The sequence below is a fragment of the Bos mutus genome, chromosome 4 (genome assembly GCF_027580195.1).
Source record: "Bos mutus isolate GX-2022 chromosome 4, NWIPB_WYAK_1.1, whole genome shotgun sequence".
In the NCBI taxonomy this organism is placed as follows: domain Eukaryota; kingdom Metazoa; phylum Chordata; class Mammalia; order Artiodactyla; family Bovidae; genus Bos; species Bos mutus.
In genome coordinates this window covers 66,907,960-66,929,991 of record NC_091620.1, presented here as the reverse complement: position 1 = coordinate 66,929,991, position 22,032 = coordinate 66,907,960, and the positions used below count along the sequence as shown (strand labels likewise).

Here is a 22,032-nt window from a genome sequence, read left to right as displayed (position 1 = left end):
TGAAAACCAGCAAATAGATCAAGCAAATAAATACAGTCACTATAGCCCAATAAGCTCAAATAATGATAAGAAGTCAGAATAGCTTTATTTCTTATTTCTTAGAAAATAATACAATAGATCACAACTTATCAACCATGATGGATAACTTGTAAGCAGTCTCCACTGTCTGAGGAAGCAGTGCCAAAAAGCAGAAATTACTAATGTGGTTTTAGTTTTCAAAACATTACCTCCAGAAGTGCAGTTCGAATCCCTCACATTTTTCTTTGCATTTTAAACAGGGGGCTCCAAATCCTTGCTCATGACCTAGACCCATCTGTTAAACAGAAAACAACATGGATTTACTATTATGTTTTTAAAAAATCTTTAAAAAAAATCAATAGACCACAACTTTAATTCCATTTACCACTCCTCTTGATATAACTTTCAAACAAATCTTTCATGAGTATCACATTGTTTAATCAGTCATGACACCCAGGTATGCTATATGGCGATTCCAAATGCATACATAACATACCCTGTATTCTTATTGCTTCTTTCATGAATAAAAAAGCATTAGAATACAACTATATATCAGATTACACATATTGCAAAAGTCACAAAAAGTAATGAATTTATCTTTTTGGCCACTACATGCCCTGTATATAATAGGTACAGGGAACAGTCAGAAGAGCCAGAGCTTGGAAAGCAAGCCTGGCCCCAAATGACATATTTTTTGGCAAAGAAGGAATATGCAAATGATTTGGGGAAATATTGTTTTAATTATTTAAATATTTGATTTATTATTTTATTTTTGATAAATATAATAATAATAGCAACAACAAAGATACTGAATGACAGGGATAGAGATGAGCACTTACTGAAATTTTACAGACCTCATAAAATACTTATAAAGTAGGCAATTCTATTCTCCATCTTAAGAGATGACAACTGAAACTCTGAGAGGCCACAGAGCTTACTTAAGATCAATGTGTTATAAATGGTGTACAAGAGATCTGACTCCAGGTCTGATTCCAAGGTCTGTGCTCTTAGGCCCTAGATAGGGGTGCAGGGATTGTACTATTGCCCTTATATAGCAAACCATTTTTTTTCCTTCTACCATATTAACAGTAATTCTCAGGAACTGCTGAGACATGACTTAATAAGCAAAAGAGGAGGGGTGCAGATGAGGGAAGGACACCAGAAGGCAATGTAAGCTCTGTACCCAACTATTGGTATTAGAGTGAAAAAGATCAACTAGCTTTGCTTCAGCACATCAACAAATCACCAGTGCTTCGATTATTCATATCACTGACTGCTGACAGATTTGTTACTGTTTAGTGTCTGGAGAGAGTGTTACAAGTCAGACAAGAGATTTTTTTCAGTGGCTCCCTTTTGTAGCTTTACCAAGTTGTGTTTGTCACTGCAATCAAAACCACAAAATTCTGTAAAGCAACTATCCTTCGATTAAAAAATTTAAAACAAAACAAAACACATTGTAACTTGTTCCATGAGAGATCAGCTTGATCAGTCCATGAAGTTTAAATGAAGCCCTTCCTTTTTTCTTAAGAATTTTACCACATCCTTTTACATAACTAAGGGCATATTCAAAACCAGCTGGTCTACCCAACTGCTGAGGAGAACCTATGATTTTTAAAGTTAGACCATTTCAAGAATATTTGCTAAACGTGATAAAAATCTGTCCAGCATTAACTACACTTTATTACCTTTGCCATATCTCCATTACCATTTTCAAAAGATTAAAAATTCTCTAAATTGTACATTTTAACACTAGCCACTTGTTTTTTTTTGGAAAGAATCAAATTATTTTCTGTCACTTATCATTACAGTTCACAGTACAGAAATAAAATGGATTACCAAAAGACAGATTCTAGCTATTTTAGTTTACTGGTCTTTTGCGATGAACATAATTAAAGAGTTTTTTTCTCCACTACAAGACTCATAGTAAAATGAACAGCAAATCTAAAAAGGTCAATTATTTTTCCAGCCCTTTCTAGTTTTCCATTACAGGAGAGGTAACGATCCTGAATCTGTCTGGTATATGGATTTGCCTCATACTATGTTCCATGTATCTCCTGCTAAACTGAATCTCAGATGAATATTAAGATTATATTATTAAGGCTTAATCACATAGCTCAGCTTAAATCAGCTGGTTCTAAACTCACAGTAAGAAATACATTTTGAGGCGGTCCTAAGATGGCGGAGGAATAGGATGGGGAGACCACTTTCTCTCCCACAAATTCATTGAAAAAACATTTGAACGCTGAGTAAATTTCACAAAACAATTTCTGAATGCTGGCAGAGGACATCAGGCACCCAGAAAAGCAGCCCATTGTCTTTGAAAGGATGTAGGAAAAAATATAAAAGATAAAAAGAGAGACAAAAGAGGTAGTCCGGGGAAGGGAGTCTTAAAAAAGAGAGAAGTTTCCAAACACCAGGAAACACTCTCACTGGCGAGTCTATGGCGAGCCTTGGAACCTCAGAGGGCAACATAACCGGGAGGAAAAATAAATAAATAATTAAAACCCACAGATTACGTGCCCAATGGTAACTCCCAGCGGAGAAGCAGCTGCAGACACCCGCAGATGCCCACATCTGCCACTAGCAAGCAGGGTCTGGGCAGGGAGGTGCGGGCTGCATTGCTTACAGTAAGGACCAGGACTGAATGCCCCAAGGGCAATCTGAGGCAACTAACTTTAGATAGCAAACCAGACTGTGGGATAGCTATCCAGAGAAAAGCCTTAACCTAAGACACCACCAGGCCTGCTCACAGAACAAAGGACTGAGCAGAACTAGCCGGCTGCGGACTGGCCCATCCCCCGCCGGAGAGGCAGGCGAGGGCAGCCAGAGCCGGAAGGGGGCAATCGCGGCCCCAGAGAGGCATCATCTACCAAACTGCAAGCAGGCTTCATTGCTAACCAAGACTTCTTGAGATTCTGGATGGTCGACATCCGCCGGGAGGGTCGCAACCAGAGATCAGCTCCTCAGAAGAGACACACGGCATACCTGAGAAGGTGCACTGGTTGTACACCCAGAAAACCGAGCGGCAGGGACAGGGGGAGGCCATAAGTCACAGTCGTTCTCGCCAAGCACCTGGTCACTTGAGCTGCTCAGACCTAGGAAGGGCACAAACACAGGCCCAACGAAGTCTGTGCCTTTGTGGAGTATCCAAGTACCTGAACTGAGTGGCTTAGACCTGGGAAGTGCATACAACCCAGGGCCAGCCTCAGACAGTTCCTGGCAGAGCAACCTAGAGCCTAAACAGTGTAGACAGAGAAAGCACACACGCCGTTCAGTTCAGTTCAGTTCAGTCGCTCATTCGTGTCCAGCTCTTTGCGACCCCATGAACTGCAGCATGCCAGGCCTCCCTGTCCATCACCAACTCCTAGGGTTCACTCAAACTCATGTCCATCGAGTCAGTGATGCCATCCAACCATTTCATCCTCTGTCATCCCCTTCTCCTCCTGCCCCCAATCCCTCCCAGAATCAGGGTCTTTTCCAATGAGTCAACTCTTTGCAAGAGGTGGCCAAAGTATTGGAGTTTCAGCTTTAGCATCAGTCCTTCCAAAGAACACCCAGGACTGATCTCCTTTAGGATGGACTGGTTGGATCTCCTTGCAGTCCAAGGGACTCTCAAGAGTCTTCTCCAACACCACAGTTCAAAAGTATCAATTCTTCGGTGCTCAGCTTTCTTCACAGTCCAACTCTCACATCCATACATGACCACTGGAAAAACCATAGCCTTGACTAGACGGACCTTTGTTGGCAAAGTAATGTCTCTGCTTTTTAATATGAGTAAGCGTCTTTTAATTTCATGGCTGCAATCACCATTTGCAGTGATTTTGGAGCCCCAAAAAATAAAGTCTGACACTGTTTCCACTGTTTCCCCATCTATTTGCCATGAAGTAATGGGACCAGATGCCATGATCTTCATTTTCTGAATGTTGAGTTTTAAGCCAACTTTTTCACTCTCCTCTTTCACTTTTATCAAGAGGCTTTTTAGTTCCTCTTCACTTTCTGCCATAAGGCTGTGAGTGGGGGCAAACCCAGTGTGGCCAAGACACTGCGAGCACACGCCAGTGTTGTTTGCAGCGTCCCTCCCTCCCCACAGCATGACTGAACAAGTGAGTCTAAAAAAGGTGCCCACCACCGCCCCCTTGTGTCAGAGTAGAAATTAGACACTGAAGAGACCAGCAAACAAAAGAAGCTAAAACAAACAGAGGGAACTGCCTTGGAAGAGACAGGTGCAATAGATTAAAAATCTGTAGTTAGCACCGACTACATAGGAAGGGGCCTATAGATCTTGGGAAGTATAAGCCAGATTAAGGAACTATTTGAGAATGAACTGACCCCACACTGTCCACAACACCAGAGAAAGTCCAAGATATATTTTTACTATTATCATTTTTTAAATTTAAAAAAAAAATTTATTTTTAAGTCCTCTATTACTCCTTTAATTTTCATTTTATAACCTATTACTTTGCAAAAAAAAAGACCCTATTTTTTAAAGCAAACTTCATATATATATATTTTATAATTTTTGTGACTTTGTTTTTTTTTCTTTAATATTGTATTTTTGAGAATCTAACTTCTACTCTAGATTTTTAATTTTTGCTTTTTTGGTATTTGTTATCAACTTTGTACCTTTAAGAACCCGATCTTCATACCCATTTTTACGAGGGAATGAGATCACTGGCCTGATTGCTCTCTCCCCCTTTTGATTCTCATTTTTCTCCACCAGGTTGCCTCTATCTCCTCATCCACTTTTCTTCTCTACCTAACTCTGTGAATCTCTTTGTGTTCTGGATGGTGGCGCACACTTAGGGAACTGATTACTGGCTGAATCTGTCTCTCTTCTTTTGATTTCCTCCTTTATCCTCCTGGCCACCTCTGTCTCCTTCCTCCCTCTTCTCTTCTCTGTGTAACTCCGTGAACATCTCTGAGCGGTCCAGACTATGGAGTGCACATAAGGAAGTGATTACTGGCTAGCTTGCTCTCTCCTCTTTTGGTTCCCCCTCTTATCCTCCTGGTCACCTCTATCTCCTTCTTCCCTCTTCTCCATGTAACTCTGTGAACCTTTCTGAGTGTCCATCACTGTAGAGAAACTTCTCATCTTTAACCTAGATGTTTTATCATCGGTGCTATATAGTTGGACAAGTCCTGAGGCTACTGTAAGAATAAGACTGAAAACCAGAGGCAGGAGGCTCAAGTTCAAATCCTGAGAACACCAGAGAACTCCTGACTCCAGGGAACATTAATCGATAGGAGCTCATCAAATGCCTCCATACCTACACTGAAACCAAGCACCACCCAAAGGCCAACATGTTCCAGAGCAAGACATACCCCACAAATTCTCCAGCAACACCAGAACATAGCCCTGAGCTTCAATATACAGGCTGCCCAAAGTCACACCAAACCCACTGACATCTCATAACGCATTACTGGACACTTCACTGCACTCCAGAGAGAAGAAATCCAGCTCCACCCACCAGAACACCGACACAAGCTTCCCTAAACAGAAGCCACCCGTTCAACCCCACCCACAGCAAGGAAACTCCACAATAAAGAGAACTCCACAAACTGCAAGAATATGGAAAGGCCACCCCAAACACAGCAGTATAAACAAGATGAAGAGACAGAGGAATACCCAGAAGGCAAAGAAACAGGATAAATGCCCACCAAACCAAACAAAAGAGGAAGAGATAGGGAATCTACCTGATAAAGAATTCTGAATAATGATAGTGAAAATGATCCAAAATCTTGAAAACAAAATGGAGTTACAGATACATAGCCTGGAGACAAGGATTGAAAAAATGTAAGAAAGCTTTAACAAGGACCTAGAAGAAATAAAAAAGAGTCAGTATATAATGAATAATGCAATAAATGAGATCAAAAACACTCTGGAAGGAACCAACAGTAGAATAATGGAGGCAGAAGATAGGGTAACTGAGGTAGAAGATAGAATGGTAGAAATAAATGAATCAAAGAGGAAAAAAGAAAAACGAATTAAAAGAAATGAGGACAATCTCAGAGACCTCTGGGACAATGTTAAATGCCCCAACATTGAAATCATAGGAGTCCCAGAAGAAGAAGACAAAAAGAAAGACCATGAGAAAATACTTGAGAAGATAATAGTTGAAAACTTCCCTAAAATGGGGAAGGAAATAATCACTCACGTCCAAGAAACCCAGAGAGTCCCAAACAGGATAAACCCAAGGTGAAACACCCCAAGACACATACTAATCAAATTAACAAAGATCAAACACAAAGAACAAATATTAAAAGCAGCAAGGAAAAACAACAAATAACACACAAGGGAATTCCCATAAGGATAACAGCTGATCTTTCAATAGAAACTCTTCAGGCCGGGAGGGAATGGCAGGACATACTTAAAGTGATGAAAGAAAATAACCTACAGCCCAGATTACTATACCCAGCAAGGATCTCATTCAAATATGAAGGAGAAATCAAAAGCTTTACAGACAAGCAAAAGCTGAGAGAATTCAGCACCACCAAACCAGCTCTCTAACAAATGCTAAAGGATCTTCTCTAGACAGGAAACACAGAAAGGGTGTATAAACTCCAACCGAAAACAATAAAGTAAATGGCAACGGGATCATACTTAACAATAGTTACCTTAAACGTAGATGGGTTGAATGCCCCAACCAAAAGACAAAGACTGGCTGAATGGATATAAACCAAGATGCCTATATATGCTGTCTACAAGAGACCCACCTCAAAACAAGGGACACAAACAGACTGAAAATGAAGGGCTGGAAAAAGATTTTCCATGCAAATAGAGACCAAAAGAAAGCAGGAGTAGCAATACTCATATCAGATAAAATAGACTTTAAAACAAAGGCTGTGAAACGAGACAAAGAAGGACACTACATAATGATCAAAGGATCAATGGAAGAAGAAGATATAACAATATATGAATTTCACCTTTTTCTCAAGCACACATGTAACCTTCTCCAGGATAGATCACATCCTGGGCCATAAATCTAGCCTTGGTAAATTCAAAAAAAATTGAAATCATTCCAAACATCTTTTCTGACCACAATGCAGTAAGATTAGATCTCAATTACAGGAGAAAAACTATTAAAAATTCCAACATATGGAGGCTGAACAACACGCTGATGAATAACCAACAAATCACAGAAGAAATCAAAAACAAAATCAAAATATGCATAGAAACGAATGACAATGAAAACACAACCCAAAACCTGTAGGACACTGTAAAAGCAGTGCTAAGGGGAAGGTGCATAGCAATACAGGCATACCTCAAGAAACAGGAAAAAAGTCAAATAAATAACCTAACTCTGCACCTAAAGCAACTAGAAAAGGAAGAAATGAAGAACCCCAGGGTTAGTAGAAGGAAAGAAATCTTAAAAATTAGGGCAGAAATAAATGCAAAAGAAACAAAAGAGACCATAGCAAAAATCAACAAAGCCAAAAGCTGGTTCTTTGAAAGGATAAATAAAACTGACAAACCATTAGCCAGACTCATCAAGAAACAAAGGGAGAAAAATCAAATCAATACAATTAGAAATGAAAATGGAGAGATCACAACAGACAACACAGAAATACAAAGGATCATAAGAGACAACTATCAACAACTATATGCCAATAAAATGGACAATGGGGAAGAAATGGACAAATTTTTAGAAAAGCACAACTTTCCAAAACTGAACCAGGAAGAAATAGAAAATCTTAACAGACCCATCATAAGTATGGAAATTGAAACTGTAATCAGAAATCTTCCAGCAAACAAAAGCCCAGGACCAGATGGCTTCACAGCCGAATTCTACCAAAAATTTAGAGAAGAGCTAACACTTATCCTACTCAAACTCTTCCAGAAAACTGCAGAGGAAGGTAAACTTCCAAACTCATTCTATGAGGTCACCATCACCCTAATACCAAAACCTGACAAAGATCCCACAAAAAAAGAAAACTACAGGCCAATATCACTGATGAACATAGATGCAAAAATCCTTAACAAAATTCTAGCAATCAGAATCCAACAACACATTAAAAAGATGACCAAGTAGGCTTTATCCCAGGGATGCAAGGATTCTTCAATATCCATAAATCAATCAATGTAATATACCACATTAACAAATTGAAAAATAAAAACCATATGATTATCTCAATAGATGCAAAGAAAGCCTCTGACAAAATTCAACATCCATTTATGATAAAAACCCTCCAGAAATCAGGAATAGAAGGAACATACCTCAACATAATAAAAGCTATATATGACAAACCCACAGCAAACATTATCCTCAATGGTGAAAAATTGAAACAATTACCCTAAAGTCAGGAATAAGACAAGGGTGCCCACTCTCACCACTACTATTCAACATAGTTTTGGAGTTCTGGCCACAGCAATCAGAGCAGAAAAACAAAGAAAAGGAATCGAAACTGGAAAAGAAGAAGTAAAACTCTCACTGTTTGCAGATGACATGATCTTCTACATAGAAAACCCTAAAGACTCCACCAGAAAATTAGTAGAGCTAATCAATGAATATAGTAAAGTTGCAGGATATAAAATTAACACACAGAAATGCATTCCTATACACTAATAATGAGAAAATAGAAAGAGAAATTAAGGAAACAATTCCATTCACCACTGAAATGAAAAGAATAAAATACTTAGGAATATATCTACCTAAAGAAACAAAAAACCTATATATAGAAAACTACAAAACACTGGTGAAAGAAATCAAAGAGGACACTAACAGATGGAGAAATATACCATGTTCATGGATTGGAAGAATCAATATAGTGAAAATGCATATACTACCCAAAGCAATCTATAGATTCAATGCAATCCCTAACAAGCTACCAACGGTATTTTTCACAGAGCCAGAACAAATAATTTCACAATTTTTATGGAAATACCAAAAACCTCGAATAGCCAAAGCAATCTTGAGAAAGAAGAATGGAACTGGAGGTATCAACCTGCCTGACTTCAGGCTCTACTACAAAGCCAGAGTCATCAAGACAGTATGGTACTGGCACAAAGACAGAAATTTAGATCAATGGAACAAAATAGAAAGCCCAGAGATAAATCCACGCACCTGTGGACACCTTATCTTTGACAAAGGAGGCAAGAATCTACAATGGAGAAAAGACAATCTCTTTAACAAATGGTACTGGGAAAACTGGTCAACCACTTGTAAAAGAATGAAACTAGAACACTTTCTAACACCATACACAAAAATAAACTCAAAATGGATTAAAGATCTAAACGTAAGACCAGAAACTATAAAACTCCTAGAGGAGAATATAGGCAAAACACTCTCCAACATAAATCACAGCAGGATCTTCTATGATCCACTTCCCAGAATATTGGAAGTAAAAGCAAAAATAAACAAATGGGACCTAATTAAAATTAAAAGCTTCTGCACAACAAAGGAAACTCTAAGCAAGGTGAAAAGACAGCCTTCAGAATGGGAGAAAATAATAGCAAATGAAGCAACTTACAAAGAATTAATCTCAAAAATATACAAGCAACTTCTGCAGCTCAATTCCAGATAAATAAATGACCCAATCAAAAAATGGGCCAAAGAACTAAATAGACATTTCTCTAAAGAAGACATACAGATGGCTAACAAACACATGAAAAGATGCTCAACATCACTCATTATCAGAGAAATGTAAATCAAAACCACTATGAGGTACCATTTCACACCAGTCAGAATGGCTGCGATCCAAAAGTCTACAAGCAATAAATGCTGGAGAGGGTGTGGAGAAAAGGGAACCCTCTTACACTGTTGGTGGGAATGCAAACTAGTACAGCCACTATGGAGAACAGTGTGGATATTCCTTAAAAAACTGGAAATAGAACTGCCATATGACCCAGCAATCCCACTGCTGGGCATACACACCGAGGAAATCAGAATTGAAAGAGACACGTGTACCCCAATGTTCGCTGCAGCACTGTTTATAATAGCCAGGACATGGAAGAAACCTAGATGTCCATCAGCAGACGAATGGATAAGAAAGCTGAGGTACATATACACAGTGGAGTATTACTCAGCCATTAAAAAGAATGCATTTGAATCAGTTCTAATGAGGTGGATGAAACTGGAGCCTATTATAACAGAGTGAAGTAAGCCAGAAAGAAAAACACCAATACAGTATAATAACACATACATATGGAATTTAGAAAGATGGTAACAATAACCCTGTATCCAAGACAGCAAAAGAGACACAGATGTATAGAATAGTCTTTTGGACTCTGTGGGGAGAGGGCGAGGGTGGGATGATTTGGGAGAACGGCATTGAAACATGTATATTATCATATGTGAAATGAATCGCCAGTCCAGGTTCGATGAATGAGATGGTGCTCTGGGCTGGTGCACTGGGATGACCCAAAGGGATGGGATGGGGAAGGAGGTAGGAGGGGGGTTCAGGATAGGGAACACATGTACACCCATGGCAGATTCATGTCAATGTATGGCAAAACCAATACAATATTGTAATTAGCCTCCAATTAAATAAATTAAAAAAAAAAAGAAATACATTTTATCTCAGGAAAGAGAATATGCACACACATACAAACTTATATGTTTGTAGCTGTGTATAAAATCCTGAAACAAAGGTTTACTGGCTTATATAATATGGAGAACTAAGTATGATTCTGCCTCTAAGTTAAATGGCCACCTAAACAAGTTCTTGCCTGCCTTCAAATCTGAATCATCTGGTTTGAGCAATACTGATCTAAAATATCAGAAACATACTAGACCAATGCCACCTCATTCTGTATTTCTGAATGAAACTTGGAAGCTCAGCTAATATAACTAGAACCTCAATCAGTTAGCAGAGGTTTTATACTAAGAACTCATTGCTGATTTACAAAGTCAGCCTTCAGTCAGTTCAGTTGCTCAATCCTGTCCAGCCCCTTTTCACAGTTCCAGATATTTAAAATTACTCAAGTAATTTAAGTATGGAAATGACAATTAGCCTTTTAAATTTTACTTTTACTCACTGCATCATGACTAACTACTATACCCCTCCTGTGAATTCCTGGAAAAACTTCTGCAGCACTTACTTACCCTGCAGTATTAATTAGCATGTAACAGGTATGCTTATGTTTATGTACTTGTGTAATTTGTTGATTGTAAATTTCAGAGAGTACTGACCATATAAGAGGGTTTCTCCTAAGTGTCTCAAAGGCCTTGATAGTTTACATAGAGTAGTTTTTTGAATAAACGTGGCTGATATTTGGATGCTGGGAGAATTCAGTGCCAGTCTGGAAAGCACATTAGATTGCAAGTGCCTTGAAGGCATCAGTTCAGTTCAGTTCAGTTCAGTCACTCAGTCATGTCCCACTCTTTGCGATCCCATGGACTGCAGCACACCAGGCTTCCTTGTCCATCACCAACTCCTGGAGCCTACTCAAACTCATGTCCATCACGTCGGTGATGTCATCCAACTATCTCATCCTCTGTTGTCCCCTTCTCCTTCCACCTTCAATCTTTCCCGCCATCAGGGTCTTTTCAAATGAGTTGGTTCTTTGCATCAAGTGGCCAAAATATTGGAGTTTCAGCTTCAGCATCAGTCCTTCCAATGAATATTCAGATTGATTTCCTTTAGGATAGCCTGGTTGTATCTCCTTGCAGTCCAAGGGACTCTCAAGAATCTTCTCCAACACCACAGTTCAAAAGCATCAATTCTTCAGCGTTCAGCCTTCTTTATAGTCCAACTCACACATCCATACATAAGTACTGGAAAAACCAAAGCTTTGACTAGAAGGAGACCTGTGTTGGTCAATTAATGTCTCTGCTTTTTAATATGCTGTCTAGGTGGTCACAGTTTTTCTTCCAAGGACCAAGTGTCTTTTAATTTCATGGCTGCAGTCACCATCTGCAGTAATTTTGGAGCCCCCCAAAATAAAGTCTGTCACTGTTTCCATTGTTTCCCCATCTGTTTGCCATGAAATGATGGGACCGGATGCCATGATCGTTGTTACTGAATGTTGAGTTTTAAGCCAACTTTTTCACCTCTTTCACCTTCATTAAGAGGCTCTTTAGTTCTTCTTTGCTTTCTGCCATAAGGGTGGTGTCATCTGCATATCTGAGGGTATTGGTATTTCTCCTGGCAATCTCGATTCCAGCTTGAGCGTCATCCAGTCCAGCATTTCTCATGATGTACTCTGCATTTAAGTTAAATAAGCAGGGTGACAATATGTAGCCTTGACATACTCCTTTCCTAATTTGAAACCAGTCTATTGTTCCATGTCCAGTTTTAAGTGTTGCTTCTTGACTTGCATACAGATTTCTCAGGAAGCAGGTAAGGTGGTCTGGTATTTCCATCTCTTAACGAATTTTCCACAGTTTATGGTGATCCACCCAGTCAAAGACTTTGGCATAGTCAATTAAGCAGAAGTAGATGTTTTTCTGGAACTCTTTTGCTTTTTTGATGATCCAATGGAAGTTGGCAATTTGATCTCTGGTTCCTCTGCCTTTTCGAAAACCAGCTTGAACATCTGGGAGTTCACGGTTCACGTACTGCTGAAGCCTGGCTTGGAAAATTTTGAGCATTACTTTACTAGCATGTGAGATAAGTACAACTGTGTGGTAGTTTGAACATTCTTTGGCATTGCCTTTCTTTGGGACTGGAATGAAAACTGACCTTTTCCAGTCCTGTGGCCACTGCTGAGCTTTCCAGATTTGCTGGCATATTGAGTGCAGCACTTTCACAGCATCATCTTTAAGGATCTGAAATAGTTCAACTGGAATTCCATCACCTCCACTAGTTTTGTTCATAGTGATGCTTCCTAAGGCTCACTTGACTTTGCATTCCAGAATACCTGGCTCTAGGTGAGTGATCGCACCATCATGGTTATCTGGGTCATGAAGATCTTTTTTGTATAGTTCTTCTGTGTATTCTTGCCACCTCTTAATAGCTTCTGCTCTGTTAGGTCCATACCATTTCTGTCCTTTATTGTGCTCATCTTTACATGAAATGTTCCCTTGGTATCTCTAATTTTCTTGAGATAGATAGATCTCTAGACTTTCCCATTCTATTGTTTTCCTCTATTTCTTTGCACTGATTGCTGTGGAAGGCTTTCTTATCTCTCCTTGCTATTCTTTGGAACTCTGCACTGAAATGGGTATATCTTTCCTTTTCTCCTTTGCCTTTAGCTTCTCTTCTTTTCTCAGCTATTTGTAAGGCCTTTTTGCATTTCTTTTTCTTGGGGATGTCAGCCTTGGAAAGGGGCAATTTGTTTCTTTCCTACCTGCTTTTTAATATTCTTAAAATTGTTATCCATTTATTCATGAGAGCTATTAGAACTGGTGGTGTTCCATGAACATCTACTCTTTTAAAGTGCCCACATATTTTTCATGCTGGAGAAGCCTAGACATTCCCTTGATATAAGAAATCAGGAAACCAAAATTTAGAGGAGATGATTTGCTGCTGGTTACACGGCCAGTCAACAGCAAACTAACCTAAAACCCAGTGTCTGACTTGTGCTCTACTGTGCTGCTGGGGCCGGAGAAGACAATGGCACCCCACTCCAGTACTCTTGCCTGGAGAGTCCCATGGATGGAGGAGCCTGGTGGACTGCAGTCCATGGGGTTGCTAAGAGTCGGATAAGACTGAGTGTCTTCACTTTCACTTTTCACTTTCATGCACTGGAGAAGGAAATGGCAACCCACTCCAGTGTTCTTGCCTGGAGAATCCCAGGGACGGGGGAGCCTGGTGGGCTGCCGTCTCTGGGGTCGCACAGAGTCGGACACGACTGAAGCGACTTTGCAGCAGCAGCAGCAGCAGTGCTGCTGGGGCAGACTCTGTAGGGTGTCCAGTGGGAGCCCTTCCATTTTCCAAAGAGATTCCCTAGCTCATTTCTGCTTCAAGGAAAAGGACTACAAGCCCCAAGCCTCCTGCAATGCCTCTCAAGGGAGATGACTTTGAAACCTATATAAAGAGACACCATGAATCAGGCAGGGAGGATGGGAAAGATCTTTTGAACAAGTGATCCATGAAATAAGCTGGAAAGGATGAACATCTAACTCAGTAAAGAGAAGGAGGAAGTACATTCAAAGCAGAAGGGACACCGTATTTGAAGCCCGTGACAGAAGAAGGATGGTTAGAGTTGAGGAACTCTTAGAGAACATGAGAGGTGATAAGGCCAGGCTTGTAGCGGCCAAGTGGGGCTTTCTATCCTTTTTTTTCTTTTCCTGAGGGACAAATAAATCTCCTGAAGCATCTGGCACCATGTCTTAGGTTACCAGGTTTAAAAAAGAAGACATCCCCGAGAGAAGATGAGACTCTACAGAGGACGGTCCTAGAGAAAAGGCATGCAGGCATAGGGTGGGATGGGGAATTGGGGAGCAAGAGCCCCTCTTAAGTTCTGCTGGCCAAACCTCAGGAAGACCCTCAGGGAGACTAGGAGACCTAACTCTGAGAGAAGCAGTAATTTGAGAAAACAGTTCTGCAGTCTGCCCTGGAAAGCTCAGAAAGCACTGCTCCAGTGTTGTTCTACTCCCGCTGGCCTGCCTGGAAGATCAACTTCATCTTCTTTCCTGCAGTTTGGGTTTGTGTCCACCTGAAGAATGTGTCCCTTCCCACCTTCCCAAACACACACACATTCCTCTTCCCCTGGGGTCCATACATAAGGAGTGAGGAGACTCTCAAAATATCACAAAGAGACAAGTAAATGAAAGAGAGCGGAATGAGGTCACAGCAATATGATACACAAACTCTCCTGTTACAACCCAATGTTTCTAATTAAAAAACAACACACAAGTGAAAAAAAGGACCTAGGTTTCAAAACCATTTTAGCAGCTAAAGTGATCAGAGTTTCAGACTGGCAATAAACTTACTTTCTTTAGAGGAATTTCATTAAGATAAATTTTATAGATATAAATGAAGCTATAAACTCAACCTCCTTAACACCCAGCACTGAAGATCTCTAACTTATGCCACTTACTGGGATGGGAACTTCTTCCATAATCTTACCCTCTTTATCAAACTCTGTTAGGATACAAAAGCACAAACTCTGTATCATACTCAAACAACAAAGATCTGTGGAAAACAGTGTTTTATAGATTGCCTACTTCCAGATTAAGTAATAATCCAGAGTATAATGTGTTCTCTAATCCTGTTCAACCCAATTTATATGATAAAATTGCACCCCAGCAGACATATCTCTACTGGTATGAGGTAACTTCCTTCTGCTTTTGTTCCCGCACCAATTTAGGCATCTGCTATTCTCCCTTTAACAAGTTAAACATATAAAATGAAGTAAAATGTACTAAGTCTACTTTGTAGTAAAATGAATTTCAGAGCCAGAGCTTCCCCAGGAACATTCTCAAGACCTATTCCAAGACTCTTTTGGGCAGAGGTCATAGGAGCTTGGATTCTCCAACTTTTCTTAGTCTCAGTTTGCGGGTCTGGAATACCATCTGTTCTAAGGGCTCAACCAACTTCTCTTCCTCCTTAGTGTTCAGGATTCCCTTAAGTCCAGGACCCAGAATTCTTCTCTCTATACCTCATGCTTCCCTTTACCCACAGTACAGACTGCGTTCTTTGGTCAGTCAGGGTCCTTCTCCTTTCCTCAAGAGTTATGGCTACTACTCTTAGACATTCAGATCTTATAGGTTAGTTTCTGCCCAGGTTTCTGGGCTGGAGAATTTTTGGTGAGTGATGAGAACAAGGAAGTTATTTAATGATATCCACAGTGTGTGGGAGGGGATGGTAGAGGAAGTATTAGTTCCTCACCTAAGGCAGCCTGGCTGTTTAGAACAGGAAGGTCATACATGTTGGTGTTTTATGTATGTGCTTATACATATGTGCTTATATGTGCTTACATGTAATATGGATGAGAATTAACTATATCAGGTATTAATGATCAAGAATTACATGACTAAATGGTGAAAATGTAGAAAGAGCACTGGAAGAGAGTCAGGAAAACTGTGATGTGGTCCTAAGGAATTACGACCAAGTCCATTGATTTTAGAGGTTACTCTTCTTCTCTAGGCTTCATCTAGGTAATGAAGGAATTGAACTAGATCAATTCTAAGACACTTTTCAATTCTAAAATTATGGCTGAAAATTGTGTTTCAGATTAACTTCATCTCAGTTGCTATTCAGCATGGTCACCAGCTTAACATTTAAATACTAAATAGCAAATAATTATTTGAGAAAGCTAATGTATTATTGGCTCTAACAGGTCAGAATCATCTGGAATTCAGCTTGGAAGAGTAGTTTAAAAACTACATAGGAAACACAAAATTTAAGTTCTGAGGGTAAGACGCAGTTCTATTATACATAATTATTTCAGCAGCAAATGGGATGTAGTAGTCCCTGCAGAGTCAACACTTGGTGCCTGAAAACACGTGTTTTTCATAAGCACACAAGTCCAAAAGTTGTCTACTTCATATAATTTTAGTAACATATTCTGGCCAGCATCAATACAAGGACATGACAGATTAATTTTTCTTCTTCAGTGTCCAAGAAAACAGGTCCTTTGGATTGACTATATTTGGAAAAACTACAGTAATGCTTTAGGAATAATTATCTAGGTCCTTTGAAAAAATAAAAATGACTGTATAATATTTATCCTGAAATACTAGTCATAGACAAATAAGCTTTTTAAATATCCTTAACTACAGGATCCAGATACTGAACATATAGCACTGTGATCTGTGCCTAAAATATCCCTCATCTCCTGCTTATTTCAGAGAGAGAAATGAGAATGGGATCAATTTCTCCATATTTATAATTTCAGGCAACCACATAGGTTGGCAATATTTCAGGTGACCCTTCTGACCCAGGAAAGGGTATTACATATCAGATACTTTAAAGAAAAAGCAAAGTAGGGAACATCTGGTATTTTGAATACAGTCTGACTTGATTTGGATACAATTTACGTCTGGAAGATATTATTCAGTATTCATAGTGAGATCATCTGATTCATGCTGTTTTCATAACCAAATTTCCCTCTGGAGCAAAAAATCTTATGTGGTTACTAAACACACAAGTGTTACTAAGAATTCTTTAATCACCTTGGAATGAAGCTGACCAAGGTAGATTATATGAAATACATATATGTTCTTTCTCTGTACATGTACACATCTATTCATCCACATATATATATGTATACACACATATATTCATATTACACCCAGGTATTTTAGATCTTGTTCACAGAAGTGAATATTCCAGACAAAGGAATTAAATTTCTAAATAAATAATTCTCAGCATATGGCTCTTCTAGAAACCTGGTATAATCTTTGAAGTTTCCCCTCAACCCAACTTCAAATTGGTATGTTTTCATTAATATCTAACATAAGAGTTTAAACTGTTTTAGTTTTTTAGCTCAATGCCTGTTTCCCAATATCTACTAAGATTCTCAGTGACCACCCACCACCAAAAAAAAAAAAAGGTCAGATTACACAGAAAACCAGACTTAAACATAAAGACTTCAACTTTCATATAGTTTGTCAAGTTTTTTAGGTGGGAATACAAAGAAGTAACTTATTGTGATTAAGAGGTATGATTAATCATTCCTAGTAAAATTGCGGTTATTTTTTGCTTTGCTCAGAAGAACAAAAACTTTCCATCTCTCACTTAATTCCGAAATACAAGAGAAGAAGAATGAAGAAGAAGTCATTACACTTACCTAGTTATCCAAACTTGGGCATGCAGGCCTCTTTATCCTTGTCAAAGTCAGGCTTTTAATGTCCAAGTTCTGTTAAAAACTACACTTTGCTCTTACATCTCCACTTTCCTGTTCATGTCCAAATTTCTATCACATCAACCTGGGCTCACACTCTCCAAACTGATCACTCCCTTCATGTAAGGTCATAGCGCTGCTCCCCAAATTATTTTAATAAAACCCAAAGGTGATGGTAATATTACCCTTGTTAGATACTTTCAGTGAGTTCAATGAATTCCACGTGTCGTAGCCTGGCAGAGAAAGGCCTTTCAACTTGGCACCACCCTCGATCCTACAACTCCCTTCCTCGAAGCCCTCTCCCTCCAGCCATGCTCTGCTTCTAGATGAGCTTTTCCCTTGCCTGGATCTCATTCCTCTTCTCCTTCATCTGTATATACCCAATTCAAACAGCAGTTACTCTGTATCCTTCCTGAACCATCCTCAGCAGAGTTCTTCTGAATTCCACTGGTCTTAGTTCAAATTCTATTATTTAGCCCTTTTTTTCTATACTATGATACTCATTTACTCCACTGGACTGAGTTTCTAGTTCATATTTGAATTCCTGATGCCTGCTGCAGAGCCTGAGATTTGTAGAAATGCCAGAAAGTATTATCTACTTTTTTAATACTTGCTTTAATTTAATCAAATCATTTATGACATAGCACCAAGGAATTTCCATTACTTTTCACAAAAAATAAATAAAGATTTTAAAAGGGCTCTGGCAGGGGTGGTGGTGATAATAACTGCAATGGCAAATAGTTATTGAGCCATTATATTGTCAGGCATGGCCGTAAATTTTCACTTGGGTCATCTCATTTTATACTCATTTTATACTCATAACAATGCTATGAAACCTGTTAATTATTTCTGCATTTTCATCCAGGTGAAGAAACTAAAGCAGAAAACTGCTGACAGGTCTAAGGTCAGCTGCACCGCAGAATGCCTGTTCTTAACCACTAGTGCCTACGCACAGATCAGGAACATGCAAAGACCTCGGGTCAGATAAATATTTAATATATTAATCCTTTTTAAATAGAAAGAAATATAAATTTTAATTTGAGATCAAAATATTATACCAAGAATAAAATAATCAAGTAAGGATCTTTAGTTGTCAGGACCACTTATTCAGAAGCAAGTGGAAATAAAACTCTTCATAACAGATTCTAGAATTCATTTTCACATCCTTTCAGCTTTTCAGTGCATGAAGTACAAAGGCAGAGCCCTTCGTGAAACTATATCACAAAATCCACTGTGAGACAAATGAACTGACACTTTTTTGTTCACATATAGTAGTAAATCATCACTAACAAATCACTGTGATAAGAAGGAAAAGAAAACAAGTGATCTTTCAGTCTAAACAGTTCATAATAAATTCTGTTCTGGAGGTACTGGGTCAATCTTCCTGGAACTTTAACAAATTAAATAGATAACTCCCACTCAGTCTTTCCCTACATTCTTTAAGGCAGTACCAGTCTTAGGTTAAGTGATATAAGGACTGTAACCAAGGCAATTTCTCTACTTTGGTCTGGGATATAATCAAATCGTAAGTTACTTAAAACATCTACACAACCTCAATAAATACAGTAACATTTTTGACGAAGACCAGAAGTAGATCCTGCTGCTTTTTTCTAGGAAACAATAATGAATTGTAGTTTTGTTAGGGTACCTTAAAGCAATTCTAATTATGCTTTTTCTTAATGACCACTGGTAGTTGTGAAGGTGGAAGTGGTAATAAAAACACCTCAACTACTATTTGTTAGGGGCTTTCCTGGTAGCTCAGCTGGTAAGACATCTGCCTGCAGTACAGGAACCCAGGTTCAAGTCCTGGGTCGGGAAGATCCCCTGGAGTAGGACATGGAAACCCACTCCAGTATTCTTGCCTGGAGAATCCCATGGACAGAGGAGCCTGGTGGGCTACAAGTCCATAGGGTCACAAAAATAGAGTCAGACACAACTAAAGCGACTTAGTATGCACGCACACCATTTGTTAAGACACGAATACTTACCAAGCACAATACATACATCACCTGATTGAATTTTCAAGACAACTGATGGGAAAGTGTTATTACTCCTATTTCACAAATAAAGACACTGAGACTTGGAGAGATTAAGTAATTTGTCTAAGACTATCTTGTGGGCAATCTGCCAAAAGCTGACAGAGCTGATTTGAATCTTGGCCTTTCTAACTCCAAATCCTGAGCTTAACTACAAAATCACTATTTTTTCCTCTAAAATGAGACTCTGAAGATAAGTAATAATTTAAATGAGTCATATTCCTCATCTGTAACTTCTGTAGAACAATAGATTTTCATCTGAAAGACTGTCTATTTGTTACCAGCCAGGAATTCCTCCTTCCTAGACAAACCTGAGACTGATTATAAAAACCCGAGTGTCTGCTAACCACCTGCACTACACAGAAAGCCCTGAGGTGATCATTCACACATACAAGAGGACCCTCAAAAGCATGGGGCATAAGTCAAGGAAACATCCAGGGTCCTGATGTAAAATAGTTCTCTTACAATGTTTCAGGAAGAGGAAAAAAAATGTTTTAAAAGAAACAACGAAATGCAAATGAACAAGTTAATTCTCAAAGTAGAAAGATCTTTATTCAAAACAAGTAGGTTTATCACTAGTACTGAAAATTATTAACTATATTATATAGAAGATTCCATATATTTATGCAGTGTCCAGGGGTAATATAATGAAGCAAAAACTGCAATAATTCTTTTTTTTTTTTTTCCAAATCACTAAATTCCTAGATTCCTAGTGGAAAACCTCTGTATTACTTTCAAATTACTCTAAAATTTGGGGGCTGGAAATAACAAACATTTATCATCTTATAGCTTTCTATGGGTCAGGCAGGTGGGAGTGGCTTATCTAGGTGGGCTGGCTCAGAGACTCTTGCAAGGTTGCAGTCAGGGGTCAACCAAGGCTGTAGTCACTCAAGGCTTGACTGGGGAAGATCCACTTTTAAGCTCTCTCACACTGGCACCTATGACATGGCAGCAAGTTTTCCCCAGGCCAAGCAAACCACAGAGAGTGAGTGTACCCAAGATAGAGGCTGAAGTCTTTAATCTTCGAAGGGATGTACCATCACATCTGCCATGTTACATTCCTTGGCAGCTACTGACCAGGACCAGCCCACACTCAAGGGAAGGGGAACACAAAGGATTATGAATTCTAGGAGGTGGGATCAACGGGGGCCATCTTGACAGCCTCTATTCTGTTTTGATTTTAAATGCTAAGACTAAGTGATCTGTAATGACAGACTTTACAAAGGGAGGGGATATAAATGTGCTTATCTACCACCCTTGCCTTTATTTTTTTCCACTTCAAATATTTAAGTCTCTATCCACCCCAATGGGCAGAGTAAACAAAACTTTGCTCTTTCCTTATAAATGCTCTCATTTTATTCCCCTCAGTTTAACTGTTCACTCAGTCAAGATCAGGGAACAATCTTTCAGAAGACACAGTAGAATGATTTTGTCTCTCATCTTATTCTCTAGCCATCTCAACATATATACACACTTGTGTACACACATACATACATGTTTTAGAACACAGTCACAAACCAGAATACAAACGATCAGGTTTGACTAGCAAGAAATTTCTAGAAATACATTCAAAAGAAAAATTTCACAATTTTTATAATATGTCAAAGTCCTCCTTAATGAACAGAGGATAAAACTGGAAAAAGATTGATATAAACCTTATTTTATTATATAACTTTTCTGGTGATGAAAAGGAAAAAATATATAGTACTTCTTTGTGATATCAGAATGTAAATTACTTGATTCAAATTAGGTATATTTATAGGCAGCAGTTCATAACTAACTTTTCAGTACTGTATACTTATTCAAAACCTAATATATCCTCACAATATTATTGGAGACAAAATAATTTAGTTGTTTTTTTTTTAAGACTGCACTTATTTTAGGTAAGTAAATTATAAAAAGAAATGTATTGCATCTGTTCAGTTTAGCTGGTTCCTTATAAACATTTTTCAAATTGACTACTATCAAATTATTTCTAAACTCTTATGTAAAGGCAGTCACCTGAGCTGTTCACCAATTCTCTTCTGTGAATTCTATTCAAAAAGAGCCTCCTCCTAACTCTGTTACTTTGAGAAAGACAATGCAGACTATAAAAGTGTCACAGGCTACAGCTGCCGATGAAATGATTTTTTAATTAGGATTGGCTGAGCTCTGGCTCAGTGGAAAGACTTTGTAATGCATGTGCTTTTATACACAGGCCTCAGAAACTCCCAATTATCAGCTATAAAAGGTATTTTTAAAATGTGATTCCAAAAGGCGTCTGTAAGAGTCTCCTAAAAGAATCTAGATCATGACAAACAATTCTAA

The 22,032-nt window shown here is 38.8% G+C and overlaps 1 protein-coding gene across 1 annotated transcript in view; it reads right to left on the bottom strand.

Moving 5' to 3' along the window:
• Positions 1 to 22,032, bottom strand: part of TES (testin LIM domain protein) — a 57,987-nt gene that overhangs the window by 23,735 nt on the left and 12,220 nt on the right. The window contains exon 2 of the mRNA XM_005899128.3: positions 228 to 313. Within this exon, the coding sequence (XP_005899190.1) occupies positions 228 to 313 (86 nt within the window). The remainder of the gene's footprint in view (positions 1 to 227; positions 314 to 22,032) is intronic.